Source organism: Scardinius erythrophthalmus (genome assembly GCF_964197995.2).
Source record: "Scardinius erythrophthalmus genome assembly, chromosome: 22".
Classification (NCBI taxonomy): domain Eukaryota; kingdom Metazoa; phylum Chordata; class Actinopteri; order Cypriniformes; family Leuciscidae; genus Scardinius; species Scardinius erythrophthalmus.
This window is the reverse complement of record NC_138242.1, coordinates 201,671-217,470: the sequence shown is the minus strand read 5'-3', so window position 1 is coordinate 217,470 and position 15,800 is coordinate 201,671. Positions and strand designations below refer to the sequence as shown.

General features: G+C 38.5%; 1 protein-coding gene across 1 annotated transcript in view; it reads left to right on the top strand.

The window, feature by feature from the left end:
- Window positions 1-15,800, top strand: part of LOC308682403 (cadherin-7) — a gene marked incomplete at both ends in the record, with an annotated part of 118,667 nt that overhangs the window by 50,706 nt on the left and 52,161 nt on the right. The window contains one exon of the mRNA XM_081352113.1: window positions 9,187-9,374. Within this exon, the coding sequence (XP_081208239.1) occupies window positions 9,187-9,374 (188 nt within the window). The remainder of the gene's footprint in view (window positions 1-9,186; window positions 9,375-15,800) is intronic.

Sequence of the window (15,800 nt, the reverse complement as noted above, 5' to 3'; positions counted from 1 at the left end):
TACACAACAATTTATCGGTTTAACTACGTTAGCCAGAACCGTATAAGACCCACAATCCACACAATCCACAGAAGGGAAGGCTACCCAACCATACCAAGGATTGACACCTCAAAATGATAAAGAGAGGGGAGACTCACAATATCAGATGTCGCGAGGGATATGAGGATAGGAATGGAGAGGGCTCGTAGCCGATCAGTGTGACCGAACGGATCACGGAAACAGCCAGGTCAGTTATCCAAACACTTTTGAACGTGTAAATAGTCCAGTGAATAATCCAAAAAGTTTCGGGGGTGTAAAATAGTCCAGTGAATAATCCAAGAAGGTCGATTCCAAGAAAAAACATATCCAAAAAACAGACGTAACAACAGCAGACATACAGGTACCAGCGTGAAGCGGCAGCACAAGCGCGCCTAGCGTTCTCACACCGGAAGTGACACGGAGGAGACTGTAAAAGAAAACGCAGTACTTATTCAACAAACCAGTTCTTCTTTATTTACCTTTGCATTGCAAACAAGCAGAGACGCTACAAAATGTGTGCGGCACTTTATTCACGATACACGCAACTTCAGAGCTCAACGATAGAACGACTAACATGTTAACACTAGAAATGATTTCCTCTACGAAGAAAATGAGTCTAATCAGGCCAGACAGAAGTCAAACAAACTTAGAATAAGAAGAGCAATGTTTGTGAGACAATGTGAAAAAAGAGAGGTCTGAGAAAAAAAGGTGAATGTGAATTAAAAACAAAAGGATAGCTAGATGGTGTCACACGATGAAGACAGACGAAGGCAGATTAACAATATAGACGAGGTTTAATCCACAGACAGGTGACGGACAGTAACGGCGTCTATCACACAAACAATAACCAACAAGAGACTGAACAGACCGGGAGTATAAATACTCATAGCAAATAAGATCCCTAACAGGAACCGCTGACAAGACTTAACTAATTAGAAACCATATTGACTAACAATAACTAATGGAGACAAGACAGAAACTGAACTAAACTGAACATACATGTGACAGATGGATGGAGGGATAAGCAATCACAGGGAGAAAAAGAGGTAAACCAAGGCAAGGATGACAGATAAGGTTTGGTCTGCTAGAAGCTTCAATTCCATGGCAAATTAAAAAGTCATTACAGAGATTTACACGCCAGTTCTCCATGAGGGAGGCATAATCATACAGACACAGAGAGATCATCATTTCATGAGTCTCAGCATCAGCATTTCATAATAGATCTGAGGTAAACCTGAGATCGTGTGATTAAACTGACCTGCAGATATTCTTGCCCTTATTGAAAATTCAAATAAAAAAAGGGTTTTGGGACTTCCGGTTTAAGGTCTAATGGAGTAGACGTGTTGTCTCTTGGTCCTGCATCTTTCAGTTTAACCCAACATTTTAAGCCAACTTGATCGTTTATTTAGTTTCAAACTGAACTAAATATACTACGCACGCTGTAACTTTGTCTAACATGACTTCTAAATCGGCTAAGAACACACTGATACTATTATAGATCCAAATGGCCGTTGGCCGTTTTGTTATGGTCTCGGGCAAGCTCCAAAACATACCAGTAATTTTAGCTTCCTTATATGCCCCCAACTGGGACAATGATGAGTTTTTCGTTAAGTTTTTTTTCAAGCCTACCCAAAGTAGATGAACATCATATAATTATTGGAGGGGACTTTAACTTGGTTCAAGACATATCCATGGACAGGTCTTCCTCTAAACAGTCTACTCTAACAAAATCAGCCAATGTGGTGCTAAACAACGCCTCTCAACTGGGACTCTCTGACCCTTGGAGGTTTAAAAACCCTCAAGGCAAGGCTTTTTCATTCTTTTCTAATGTTCATCATACATTTTCTAGAATTGATTTCTTTTTGGTAGATAATAAATTGTTACACTGTATTTCCACGTGCACTTATCACGCATTAGTGGTCTCTGACCATGCCCCAGTATCTATTGACATAACTTGGCCAACTAACAGACCGTCACCCCCACCCTGGAGATTCAACTCCTCCGGATTATCAGATAGCGCATTCAAAGATTTCCTTTCCTCACAGATTAAGTTTTACTTTGAACTCAATCAGACTCCAGATATTAGCAGTCACACCTTGTGGGAGGCTTTCAAAGCATTCATTCGTGGCCAGGTATTTTCATATTCATCACATGTAAGGAAAGCCAAAAAACTTAGACTATCCGCTATAGCTGACGAACTGTCTAAGTTAGATGTCTCTTATGCCGCTTCCCCTTCACCTGTCCTCTATGCTAAAAGAGTTCAATTACATTCAGAATTCAACCTTCAGTTGACCGTTCTAATAGAGAGACAGCTTAGGCAATGTAGATAGCATTTTTTTGAGCATGGAGATAAGGCTGGTAAGCTCTTGGCCTATCAGGCTTGATCGGCTAGCACTTCAAGATGGATTTCTGGTATCAGATCCCCAACAGGTGAATTAGTTACGGAACCAGCTGAAATTAACCTGGTTTTCTCAGACTATTATGCTAGACTGTACACTTCAGAAAGCCCTCCCAATAATACTACAAATTTGTATCTTCTCAATTCGCTTGAATATCCTACTATTGATGAAAACACTGCTAAGAATCTAGGCGACCCAATTACAGAATCAGAGATACAGGTAGCAATTAATTCTATGAAACCGGGAAAATCTCCTGGCCCTGACGGCTTTACTGTTGAGTTTTATAAAGCTTTTGCTCCCCTTTTAGTTCCTACTTTAGCACTGCTTTTCAATGACTCTTTTAAGGTGGGCTGCCTTCCTCCTACTTTATCTGAGGCCTCTATTTCTTTGCTCCTTAAAAAGGATAAAGACCCTATTTCTTGCGGTAGTTATAGACCAATCTCACTTCTGAACGTAGATTTTAAAATTCTGGCTAAAGTTCTATGTTCTCGCCTTGAACGTGTATTACCATGTTTAATTTTTCATGATCAGACAGGCTTCACCCCAGGAAGACACTCTTTTTTTAACACTAGAAGGCTTCTCAACATTCTTATTTCCCGCCCATCTGACTTACCTGAGATTATTGTGTCTCTGGATGCTGAGAAGGCCTTCGACAGGGTGGAATGGGGTTATTTGTTTTTTATTTTGGAAAAGTTTGGGTTCGATTCTAATTTTATCTCCTGGATCCGACTTCTTTACTCCTCCCCTATGGCATCTGTTCATACTAATAGCATACGATCACCCTATTTCTCGCTTCAGCGTGGGACGCGACAGGGATGCCCTCTTTCTCCCTTAATCTTTAATCTAGCCATAGAACCTTTAGCTATCTGGCTCCGTTGCCACAATGGCTTTGAGGGAATTTCTCGCCATGGTTTAGTTCATAAGCTCTCTCTTTATGCTGACGACCTTTTATTATATGTCTCAAATCCTGCTGCCTCCCTACCCCCAGTTTTGGATATCCTAGACAAATTTAGTCAACTATCTGGCTACAAGATAAATTTACAAAAAAGTGAAGTTTTCTGAAGCTAAAAAACTCCCACGATCACTCTTACCCTTCATGATTGCGCCTGAAGGTTTCAAATACCTGGGGGTCCTCTTTACGAATTCATATAATAATCTATTTGCAAAAAAAAATTCAACCGCTTGTGGACAAGGCAAGGCAAGGCAAGTTTATTTATATAGCACATTTCATACACAATGGCAATTCAAAGTGCTTTACATAGAAGAAATAAAAAAATAATAAAAAGAAATAAGAATAATTAAAACAGTTTAGAAAAATAAAAAATAAAATACAGTACAGTACAGTCGGACGAACATTGGCACAGTGCTCATTCAGTAAATGCACAGCTAAACAGAAGTGTTTTGAGTCTGGATTTGAAAGTGACTATTGTAGGAGCACGTCTGATCTCCTCTGGAAGCTGGTCCAGTGTAATAGCTAAAAGCGGACTCGCCATCCTTTGAGTGAACCCTTGGTATTTCTAGCTGATATGATCCTAGTGATCTGAGTGATCTGTTGGGTTTATATTCAGTGAGCATATCTGCAATGTATTGAGGTCCTAGGCCATTGAATGATTTATATACCAAGTCAAAACTAGATATGTGTAGGTGGGCCTCTCTACCTTTATCCCTTGTAAGTCGAATTAAATTGGTCAAAATGGTTATTCTACTCAAATTTATGTACCTCTTTCAACACTTACCTTTTTGTATTAGGAAATCGTTCTTTACTGGCTTTGACAGTCTTTTGCAGTCATTTATATGGGGGAATAAACCCGCTCGCCTTAAGAAATCAACTCTCCAACTTCCTAAAGCTAAAGGAGGCCTTGCACTTTCCAACTTTCAGCAGTATTACTGGGCCTGTAACATCAACAAGTTTCTTTTTTTGGAACAAAGATATCTACTCTGACAGCCCTCCTTGGGTGCATACAGAAACGTCATCAATGAGAAGCACTCTCTATTCGGTTGTCTGTTCTCAGCTTCCCTTAGTTGTAAACAAAGTTTCAGATAATCCAGTAGTCACTAGCTCTCTTAAAATGTGGGTCCAATTTAGGAAACATTACGGTTTACATAGAGGCTCCACTTATATGCCCATCCTCAATAACTACTTTTCCCCCCGTCTAGTTCAGACCCTGCATTTCGTCTCTGGTCATCTAATGGCCTTCTCAAGATTAGTGACCTCTATGATGAGGGAGTATTTGTCTCTTTCTCTTCCTTATCTAAAAAGTATAACCTACCCAGTCATCACTTATTCTGGTTCTTTCAAATCAGACACTTCGTACAGAAGCAGTTCGCCTACTTTCCCAATCGTCCCCCTGAAACAAAAATTGATCACTTTCTTGCTTTAAATGCTAACCACAGACATTTAATCTCAGTCATTTATAACTTAATAAATTCTTTTAATTCTGACACTAGTGCCACTCTTAAAGATACCTGGGAGCAAGACCTCTGTGTTACTATTACAGAGGACCTATGGCATAACATCTTGAACCAGGTACATACCTCTTCCATATGTGCGAGGCATGGCTTAATTCAATGTAAAATACTATTCCGAGTGCACTTAACCAATGCCAAATTGGCAAAAATCTTTCCAGACAAGAGTGCTGCCTGCAACCGTTGTAAACTCTCTCCTGCCGACCATCTGCACATGTTTTGGACTTGTCCGCAGCTGGTGACCTTTTGGTCTAATGTATTTCAGATGCTTAAAAAAGCTATCAACACTAATATTGGCCCTGACCCAATTATAGCCCTATTTGGGGTTTCTCCTATGCCTGATTTGGTTGCCCGAGATCGTACAGTCATTGCTTTTACTACAATTTTGGCCAGAAGGGCCATCCTTCTTAAGTGGAGGCATGCTTCCCCTCCAAAACATGACGGGTGGATACAGGACATTTTTCACTGTATTGGACTTGAAAAGTTAAGATATTCACTCTCTGGTTCACTTACATCCTTTTACAAGACTTGGGATCCCTTTTTAAATTACATTAAAGGGGTCATATAATGCCATTTTTGTACAAGCTAATATGATTCTTTAGAGTCTAAATTAAAAGTTTGTAATATACTTTAATTAAAAATTCTCATTAGTATTGTAAGAAAACACTAATTTTACCTGGTCAAAAACAGCTCTGTTTTCAGCACGCCGTTTAACCTGTTAAGCTGCAACGCCACTTTTGAAAAATCCCCAGAAATGACATACCCAAACTTAAACAGATACAGTTCATGAACCCTTTGCACTAAAAGCAAGTATGATCTCATTTGAAAGCTGACACCTGGCAGTTTATTGTAAATGTAGAATTAATTATTGTCATAATGAAAAAAAATTGTTATAAATAGCTTCAAAGTTTTGTAAAGTTATTAGAAATTAATTTTTATGAAACATCCTCATGAAAATAAAATTGAAGTTGGCACTGGAGCAATCTAGAAATGCACTATAGCTAAAGCCACATGTCTAAACATTTTATGTTTAAAATCTGAAGATAATAAGTCCAAAACTCTGTATTTAGTTACGTTTTTCAAGACCATGTCAGTTGACTTTATTTTGATTTGACGTTAAAGATGCTTCTGATGTTTATTGCCATCTTCTAACCATCTATCCAGTATATTGTCTCTATTGTTTTGTGGTGCAAACGAGCCCCATTCAGTCTCAGTCTCCCCCTGCACACATTAACACCTCTCCAGCCTGGTTATGGCTCGAAATATGCATTTCTTTTGTCTGCATTATAGTTACTAACGACTGGCTATTCATAGGGTTTCAATCCCTAATTTCTTTTATCAAAGTTCTTACTTAACATTTAAAAACTGGATCAAATGCCCTGCTTGAATAATGAAACATTTTAGTAAGTATATTTAGAAAAAAATTATAAAAGGATAACTGCAACATGCGGCAGGTGCACCTAGAGCTAGCTAGCATGTTAGCTTAGCACACCACCAATACACGACAATTTATGAGATTAAAACCATTTTTGTGCTTCAAACTTAATTTATAACGCAAGTAGAGTGTTTTAAATAATCTTCTGTGATATAATTTCGCTTCAGATTAAAAAATCAGACATAAAATATATATTTTTTATTATTCTGCACAATGATAAAGTCTATATCGATTAGCAATACATTATAAATATAATCTATTATTATGGAAATACCTGACATTATTTGAAGAACACAGGTAAACCAAATATCATTTCAATCATGTTTATTGTCTTCAGAAAGTCTTTTTTCTGCATGTAACAACGATCTCTGATAGCTGTGTGTGTGTTCGAGACTTCCTGGATTGTCACATGATCATGGTTCTTCTTCATGTTACATAAATGGACTATTATTGTGAATGTAGCGCCCTCAGGCTGTTGGTATGGATTGAAAACACAATACATCACAGCGTCCAGTGCTCATAATGATTACATCGACGCATTTGGGCATAAATTCAATAAATATTATTCCTGTCTATAGAAATCTGATGAAAACTTATGAAAATATATCAATATTTCTCTAAATCTGCACATTTTTGAGCTAAAGGCCTGAGGGACGTTGTTTTGTGTATCGCTGTCATGACGACAGCACAGGAGTTTTTTTATGAATGAAAGCGGCTGACGGTCATAATTCATATTAAAGGTATCGACTCATTTTTTCATTTCATAACTCCTGACACAAATTAAGACATAACTGTCACTATAAGTTTTTCAGAATACAATAGTGGTCAAATACTGAAACTTGAGTCTTGTATCTTTTTAATGTTGTATAGTTTGTCAATGTATAACATTAAATCTGATAGTAATTTTTAACTAAATAAAAAAAAAAACGCTTCAGTGCGCCGACGCACTGGTGAAGCTTAACAGGTTAAGTGCATGTGTCTTTAAATGATAATGAGCTTTGCTCACCCCGCCCCTCTGTTCTGTGCGTACACCGTTTCTAACACAATAACCACGTGTTGTTCATTATAAACGTGGGATTATGAATTATATTGAGAATGTCGTACATAGAAAACATGCCATAATGTACCCTGAGTGTAAACCTTAGATGCATTCAGCATGGTTTGCAAATTTCGCAAAGATTAATATAAATACTAATATAAAGGTTAATAAAACATTACACTCACATTTTCTGGAGGTTCAGCAGGAACACGTTGGTACCGATCCGTTTTTTCTCGTTTGTAAAGCTGTCTGGTGTGAAATGATTCGCGCAAACATGAAAGCATGGACGATCGTGGGGAATCCCCATGAGGGAATCCCCGCGTCAATCCTTTGGGCATATCGCTTCAAAAATAAAACTCAGCCACTGCGTCTTCAACGGTTCGGATTTAGGAACATCCAAATGACTGCTGTGTTCCTTATTACATCTAAGAACAGAACACCACAATCGCTTAGACGCCATTCTACTCCAGCATAACAACAATGGCGGACTACTGACGGCTGTCACAGCTCGCTCAGGGCGGGTCTTGTGTTGAAACACGGCTGTCACTCAGCAATCGCGGGAGGGGCGTTGGATATTATGACGTCACAATATCGAACAGCTTGATTTCAGAGACGGTCAAACATATAAGGAGATTAAAACAAAACCGCTGGATGGATTTTTATCATGATAGGATGGTTGTGTACAGGCACTGCCAACAGACATTTCAGTGCAATCAACTTGTAAAAGTGCATGTACCATTATATGACCCCTTTAAGAGTTTACCTTGTGCGCCTGTAACTGGCAAAGGTACATAATTTTCGTTTATTAGGAGGATCTTTGTAGGGGATTTATTTATTTATTTTTGTTACCTTTTTTTTTTTTTTTTTTTTGAGCTATTGGATGGTGGGCATTTTTGTCCCTATATGTTGTTGTTTTTTAGCCTTCTTAATTTTAATTTTGGGTCAGGCTCATGAAAACAGACACACATTTCACCCTAAAACAAAAAGAAAGAAAAAAGAAATCATATTTTGGAAGAAGAAAATCATGCCTATTGGGATTAAAATGTTTCTCATTTTATTCCTAAATTCTCATTTCTGTATCTATATTATCGTGTTGCAGGAGTTTGCATGTAGTAATACTATAGTTTTGTTGTATGCTTCACTATCACTCCAAATCATTGAAAATATTTATTTCTGAATTTTTTTTTTTTAATTTTTTTTTTTATAATCAAACAATAAATACAAACCAGGACAATAAATAACTATGCAACAACAGTAATTTTGTTGTATTACATTATTACTAATATTGTATTACTACAAATATTACAATGATATTGTCACATATGTTCAGTTTGTTTAGTTTCGATGGACTTTTAGTTTGTTTTCTCTAGTCACATGTTCCTTTGTTTGATTTTCCCACCATTCATCTGTTGCTATGGACACTAACTCTATCATCACAACTGTTCATCTTTTAGTTAATCACCATGTGCATTTAAGTTCCTCTTGTTCACTCAGTGTCTGTTCGATCTACGCTACATTTAGTGTGTGTTGCCCTGCCTGTCTGAGTGTTATTTGTATTACCCTCATTAAACTTCATATTGGAACTTTATTCTTCATCTTCGTCTGCCTTCCTACAACTTCCTGTGACAGATACATATCATTAGGCTAAAAATATAGTTAAGTGGATTGCAGGAAAATGTGCTTAATTGTCATCAAAATATACAAAATGCTTAATTTTCATCAAACAAAATCACATTTCTAATTCCTTTCCTTTGATTATGACCTGGACATAGGCAGGTCCATAACAGGTTTGAATGAGTTTAGAGTGTTAAACATCTCTCTGCCTCTAGAGTCGTATCAGTTCTCAGCGCTGGAATCTCTGCCGGTCTCATCAGTGGTGGCAAAACTGAAAGCCGCAGATGCTGATATCGGCTTCAATGCGGAGATGGACTACCGCATAATAGATGGAGATGCACCCGGTGTGTTCAACATCACCACAGACGAGGAGACTCAGGAGGGAGTCATCTTTCTGCAGAGGGTGAGATCACACTGGCCTTCATAGGGAAAGAATGAGAACAATACATTAGATTGTTGTTCTTTGTTAATATATCTGTAGTCAACTGATTATGGTGGTATGCAGGGTTCCTCACTTCTGGGTCTGGAGAAAAAAATAAAAACTTACATTTACATTGAATAATTTAGAAGACGCTTTTATCCCAAGCGACATACAAATGAGGAGAGCAATAGAAGCAATCAGACCAACAAGAGGAAAACAGTATGCAAGTGCTGTAACAAGTCTCAGTTAGTCTAGCACAGTACACATAGCAAGGTTTTGTTTTTGTTTTTAATAAAAAAAAAAAAAAAATAGAATAGTATAGAATAGAACAGAAAATGTAAGTGCTCGTATTAATTGGTCAGGTGCTGACGAAAAAGATGTGTCTTTAGAAATTTTTTGAAAATGAAATTTGGCTGAACTACCATCCTGCAGAGTTCAGCTCCAGCCCTCAACAAACTCACCTGAAGCTGACCAAAGTGTTCAGGATTACTTGAAAAGCACAACCAGGTGTGTTGGAGCAGGTTGGCACTGAAATCTGCAGGGAAGTCCATTGGACACCCCTGTTCTAGAGCAATCTAGGAGCCAGTATAATGGTGTTGACAGCATTTCGATTGGATCTTGGTGGGCTAACTCAAACAAATGTCCAGCGCCGTCAAACAAGGCTGCGAGGACAACTGATGAAGATGAAGCGAGATCATTTACGTGCCACGCAACAGCAGTGACTGGAATAAAGAAGGACAAATCTCCACACACCTTCTTACACAAAATGGACTAAAGCCTACAACACATCCACTTAATGCTTATTCCGAGAAATAAGTAGTCTTAATATCAACTATTTGTATTTCAACGGTTTACACAAATTCAGCTGTTAACATAAATGCATTCCTAATAGTTCTGTCTATTTCCATCATGCTTGACTCCATGCATTTAAAACATTGCCAAATGTGTTTTGGAGATTTGGTGGTTTGGGAAGTGATTAAGGCATAGATAGATAAAGACTCTGTGTGTGCTTTAGATTATGCGAATTAGTTTCACGGGGGAAAGAAGGGTGGGCCACACCTCTGATGCCAGCAGCCAATCATTGCACATCATATAGATGTGCCAAATGGCAATCTCTTCTTTAGAAAAGGAATACAGTACCCTTGACCAAGTTCTGTGTCTCTGGCCCAGTGAGGCAGAAAACATTACAGACACATTTGCAACCAGGTTGCTCTAGATTGTTAAGGACCTTCTGCGCCTACTTCAAGGCCTTGTCTGTATGTTCCAGATTGTAAGGACCATCTTGCAGGAGATCCGCATCCCACAACACTTTGTGTTCAAGACTGTCAAAGTGGATTCTGGCTCTTTTCCAATTTTACTGACACCCAATAGCCTGGCTAACGTCAGACCACTTTCTCTTTGAGACGTGGTCTGGGAACTACATGTTCATTTTCTCGTATTTGAGGCGTGGTTTACGAATGCCCAGAGCCGTTTATTGGGCGCTACAAATGTCTATCAAATGCGCCTGTACGTAGCTCATAGCCAATCGTTTCAATTATACCAGATGACGTATGTAGAGGGACAGATATTCAACGAAGAAGACGACCTTGGGTCAGAGATTTATGTGTACACCAGAGTCCTGCACGGGTCCGATTTTGTAAATCCGCACCCGCCCGTACCCGCAGTGCTTAAACAGCACCCGACCCGTTTCCCTCACAGCACTAATTAAAATCTGCACCCGACCCGCTTAAAATAGAACCGACACCCGACCCGCCCCGAAATAAAATTTAGACTGTCACATTATAGACACACTTACAAAAATGTTTATTGTCAGGTCATACAGAAGTTATTACACGACAATTAACACAAGGACAACTTCAGCCGAAGCTGTCAAAAGGCCGGTACATGAAGAACATGGCTAACGTTACCACAAAACTGAGTGCCTTATCACATTTTACCAGTCGAACAGATGCGGCTACAACACTATATGCCACGCAATTTCGTCTAGCCTACATCTGACCATTTTGGGTTCAAACACGCCCTGCACACCACACATACTGTACTTAGCAGTGTTAAATATGAAAAATACCGTTCGATAGAACTGCTTTGTTACCACAGTTTCTGCGTGCTTCCTCAGGGATGAAGTTCCACATCTGCGGTTATCCAACACGAAAATGCATGCAGCAAAGCCTTTCACAATATTTTCTTCAGATAACTCCAAATTTCTCCCACACACTGGACTTGATTTTTGATGACGTATTGTCGACAACTTTACAATCTCCACTAGCTATTCTTTTCTTCAACTCCTCAGCATCCATCTCGACGACTGCAAGCAGATCGCGCGTGCCGTTATGAGGATTTTTTAAAAGTGAAAGTAGCCTAGGTAACGTTATAGATCCTGGGAGGTCGTGGCGCGTCGGCACAAATAAACTGATGTGGATTTTAAATTATTTTATCAACTTGAAATACAGGCATATTTTTATAGATGTGTTCCTAAAAATAAAAATATGCATATATTTTTACGTCTGTCATGTTGGATCCATAGATATAAACAAACTGCTTCGGTGTGTCGCATAGATGTCGTCATCGTCTTGCTGCTCCCTCCCCGTTCTGTGATTGGTTCCCTAGCTGAGGGGAAAATCTGGTCCATGGTATCCAGACTGCCTAGCAGCGTGAATAAAATCGCGCTGCGCTCAAGGCAGCATGGGGAAACCCAGGCTAGACACCCAACACATAACGCACACAAACTGAGTCGCATCAAATATGGTAAACTGAAGCTCAACTGTATTTCCTTGATGTGCAAGAAAAAACAGCATTAGTTCCGGTGTCATGCGAGCATGTTTGAGCTTCCATTGAGCATATTTTATGTGTATTGATCCATTTCTATATTTCAGACAAAAGTCTAAATTAAATCTGTTCAAAATTTTGGATGAGCATATTTGCTTTCAAAATGTCTGAGAGGAGGAATATACTGAGGCAAAGATTTGAACTGGATGGTTTGTGTAAATTCAGTTTTTTTTGTCTCCAGGGCGGAGAACCACTGTATCACACCATTTACGGACACAGCAATTAATACATAAATGAACTCGGTAATTTTTATTCAGCTCATTATTGCAATAGGGGTTTGGGTTGAGCGGGACAAGGAACACACTGTTACTATGTGGGTAATATTGTGAAGAGCTGTCCATATGCACACCTGCAGGCAGAGCACTTTTGTGTCATTGGACTTATAGACACTTACTCACACATTTCCACTGACCAGAGGCTCTTCCACTACTGACCGTGTCTGGCAGCATCCTATCTTATTTAGAGGCAAAGGGCTTTGCTCAGTTTCACCAACTTTTTCTGTTCTTCATTGTTTTTGTTTTCCATTGCATTTTTGTCTTGCCTTCCAATAAAAAATAAATAAAAATGAAGCATCCTAGAAATAAGGTAAATGTCCTTAAGCAGAAACATTGTGTAAGATGAGTTTAATATATACTATATCTATATTTTCATATAAATATATTAATATAGTACCTCACTAAATTTCTGTAATAAATTTGCAATGTAAATTTACTTGTAGCACTGCCACATATGTCAAGTCACCTTCATTTATATAGTGTTTTCAACAATATAGATTGTTTCAAAGCAGCTTAACAGTGATAATAGGAAATTACAGAAACAGAGACTGTTTTGGCTAGAATAAAGTTAAAGTTAAAGCTAAAGTTAGTTTTGATTGATACACTTCCGTTGTAAAGATCATTAGTTATTAACTTAGGGGCCGCTAACACGACACCATTCTAACAGAAAACCCTCAATGGGCTCCGGCCGCTCATTCACACAACAACAGTGTTTGGTGCTCAGGAACCCAAACCTTGAAATAGGTTCCAAGGTGCAAGCCTTGAAAATTTTTAGAAAAAAAAGTTACCTCTGCGCAAACTTCAAAAACGCATAGGTCCATAGGTGTGCGCATTTGAATATATATATATGTGCACAGGCGTGTTGTCCTTCTTTACAAATTGACCTAAAAAAAATACTTGTCTGGCCTTAAAAATGTATAATACAGAATTATTTAGCGCTTCCGCATAGCCATCTGAACTGGAATTATTTTGACAACGTTTTATCTGTACAGAGGTAAAGGGAAGGAGGGCTTCACAGCAGAAGTGTTTTATGTGTATTTGAGTTTTAACAGATTTTACATGTTTCCTTGTCCATTGCAACTTCTCTCAAGTATGTGTGTGTTTGTCTTTAAGAACTGTGAGTCGACATCTGCATCTGTCGCATACTCTCTGACTTCTATTGAATAAGTACTTACTTCACGACTGTTAAAAAGTATGTTCAATTATCAAATGTAATCGGGATGCATTACATTCCTTGTGTTGTCATTTTCAAGTGACCTACAGCATCAGGTGCGCCTCTTCACTGGCTTCCTCAACTCCAGTGGCCTTATGGTAGAGTCGAGTGTCCAATGAATGTGTTCCTTTAGAATCTTGTTGGGTCCTTTTTTAAGTTATATTTTGCCATTGTTAAGCCTTTATTCGATAGGACAGTGTAGATGAGACATGAAAGAACAGGAGGCCGGAGAGAGAGAGGGGAACAGGACAGGCAAAGGCCTCGGTCGCTGTGGCTTTTGCTCTGACATTACGGATACCTTCTGTGCTGTGAATTCAGACAGACTACTGTTTTGACATACTGTGTTTCACCCACTATATAAGAAGGGAAATGTGTATATTCAGACATGGCCCATCTGTCATTTGAGAGAGGAAGTGAAGTAACCTCTTTAAATGAATTAAAGGAGCAGCTTGGCCAAACATTGGGGTCTGAGACTTAGAATACAGTTAGGTCAATGATCATCAAGGCCGGATTGAAGAATACAGTCCTGGTGACACTCTCCTTCCCAGGACATCGCCTTCAGTCCCAGGATTATAACACATTGCATTAATGGTATATAGACTGAACCTCTTCTGGACTGTTTTATGCTTCTGAACCACTGGACTATTGTCACGTCTTGTTTTGGTCAAGTCTCATGTTTCCTGTTGTCATGTGATGCCCTGTTATAGTCATGTGATCCTGCCATGTGTTCCATTGTCTGATGTGTCATGTTGTCATTGGTTCATTGTTTCATTGTTCACAGGTGTCCCTTGTCCTTTTATTAGTCCTTGTGTATTTAAGCCCTCATGTTTGCCATGTGTCCTTGGCAAGTATTGTTTCACTGTAACCTCAGTGGGTAAGGTCCTGTCATGTTTATGTTTTCGCCACGCCACGCCACAATATTATGTTTGATCACAGTCTGTAAATATACTGCACTTGGGGTTCTCTACAAACTTGCCTCCAGTGGACTATGTTACAGAATACTTGACCCACAATGAACCCAGCAGTTGCCCTCCTTTGTCTTCGTCAAGACAACTGTATGGAGCGAATTATGTGCCATAATTAAACAAACAAATCCAGCATTTTGCAAACAAACTCGATCTACTTCGCAAAGGAAAACTTGACTCGCAAACAAATAGAAAGCAATGTGCAAGTACAAAGGTCAGTTTGAGTGAAAATGCAGTGGAGTTACAAATATGTATTGTGTTTTACAAATATAAATAAATGAGCCAAGATAATACTTCACAAATAAATACAAACCATCCTACAAATTGCATGAAACCTTTGAAGAAATACCAAATCTAGTGCATACAAATGCATATCTGTCTGTTATGATTGTGTGACACTTGGCTTTTTATGAGATCTCTCGGCTCAATTTTCTCACAAATGCGTCCAGGCAGATTTTCTCACAAATGCAGTTGAGCAACTTCCTCTTCTAAAACAGTAGATGGCGCTAAACTAGAGTATTAATTTAGCGCTAGTCTCCCAGAGAAGCACTGATTTGAAACTTGTCTTTGCCTACAGCTGAGAGAAATGACCGATGAACGGGTATGTTTCTGTCTTAATTTATCTATAATAAACCTTTTTGAGGTTTTCTTTTGCAAAATTTTTATTACATATCTAGATGGATTAGCACTTAGCAATTCACTCTCTCTAGGATAGGGGAATCTATAAACTGAAAGCTCTGCCATCATATGTTGCTTTTTAAAAATTTTGTAAAAACGTTACATTTACTGAACAAGTCTATTTCTTTTGTTCTCCATAAATTAATGAGAACATTTAATTTAATTGAAAGGAGGGTCCCACTTATTTATTTATTTAGTTGGAATTCAGTCAGCTTAACTGTTAATGTAATAAAATAATTAATGAACAAAACAAACAATATACAATTGTTTCTTAACTTGCCTGTAACGTATGCAGTGCCCAAATGATTATTTTGGACAGACAAATGAAACCCGCCTCTCAATTAAATGAAATGTTCTCATTAATTTATGGGGAACGAAAGAAATAGATTCGTTCAGTGTAGACATAATCACTAATTTAGTAATTTCGCATGCGTCCAATGTAGAAAAAATT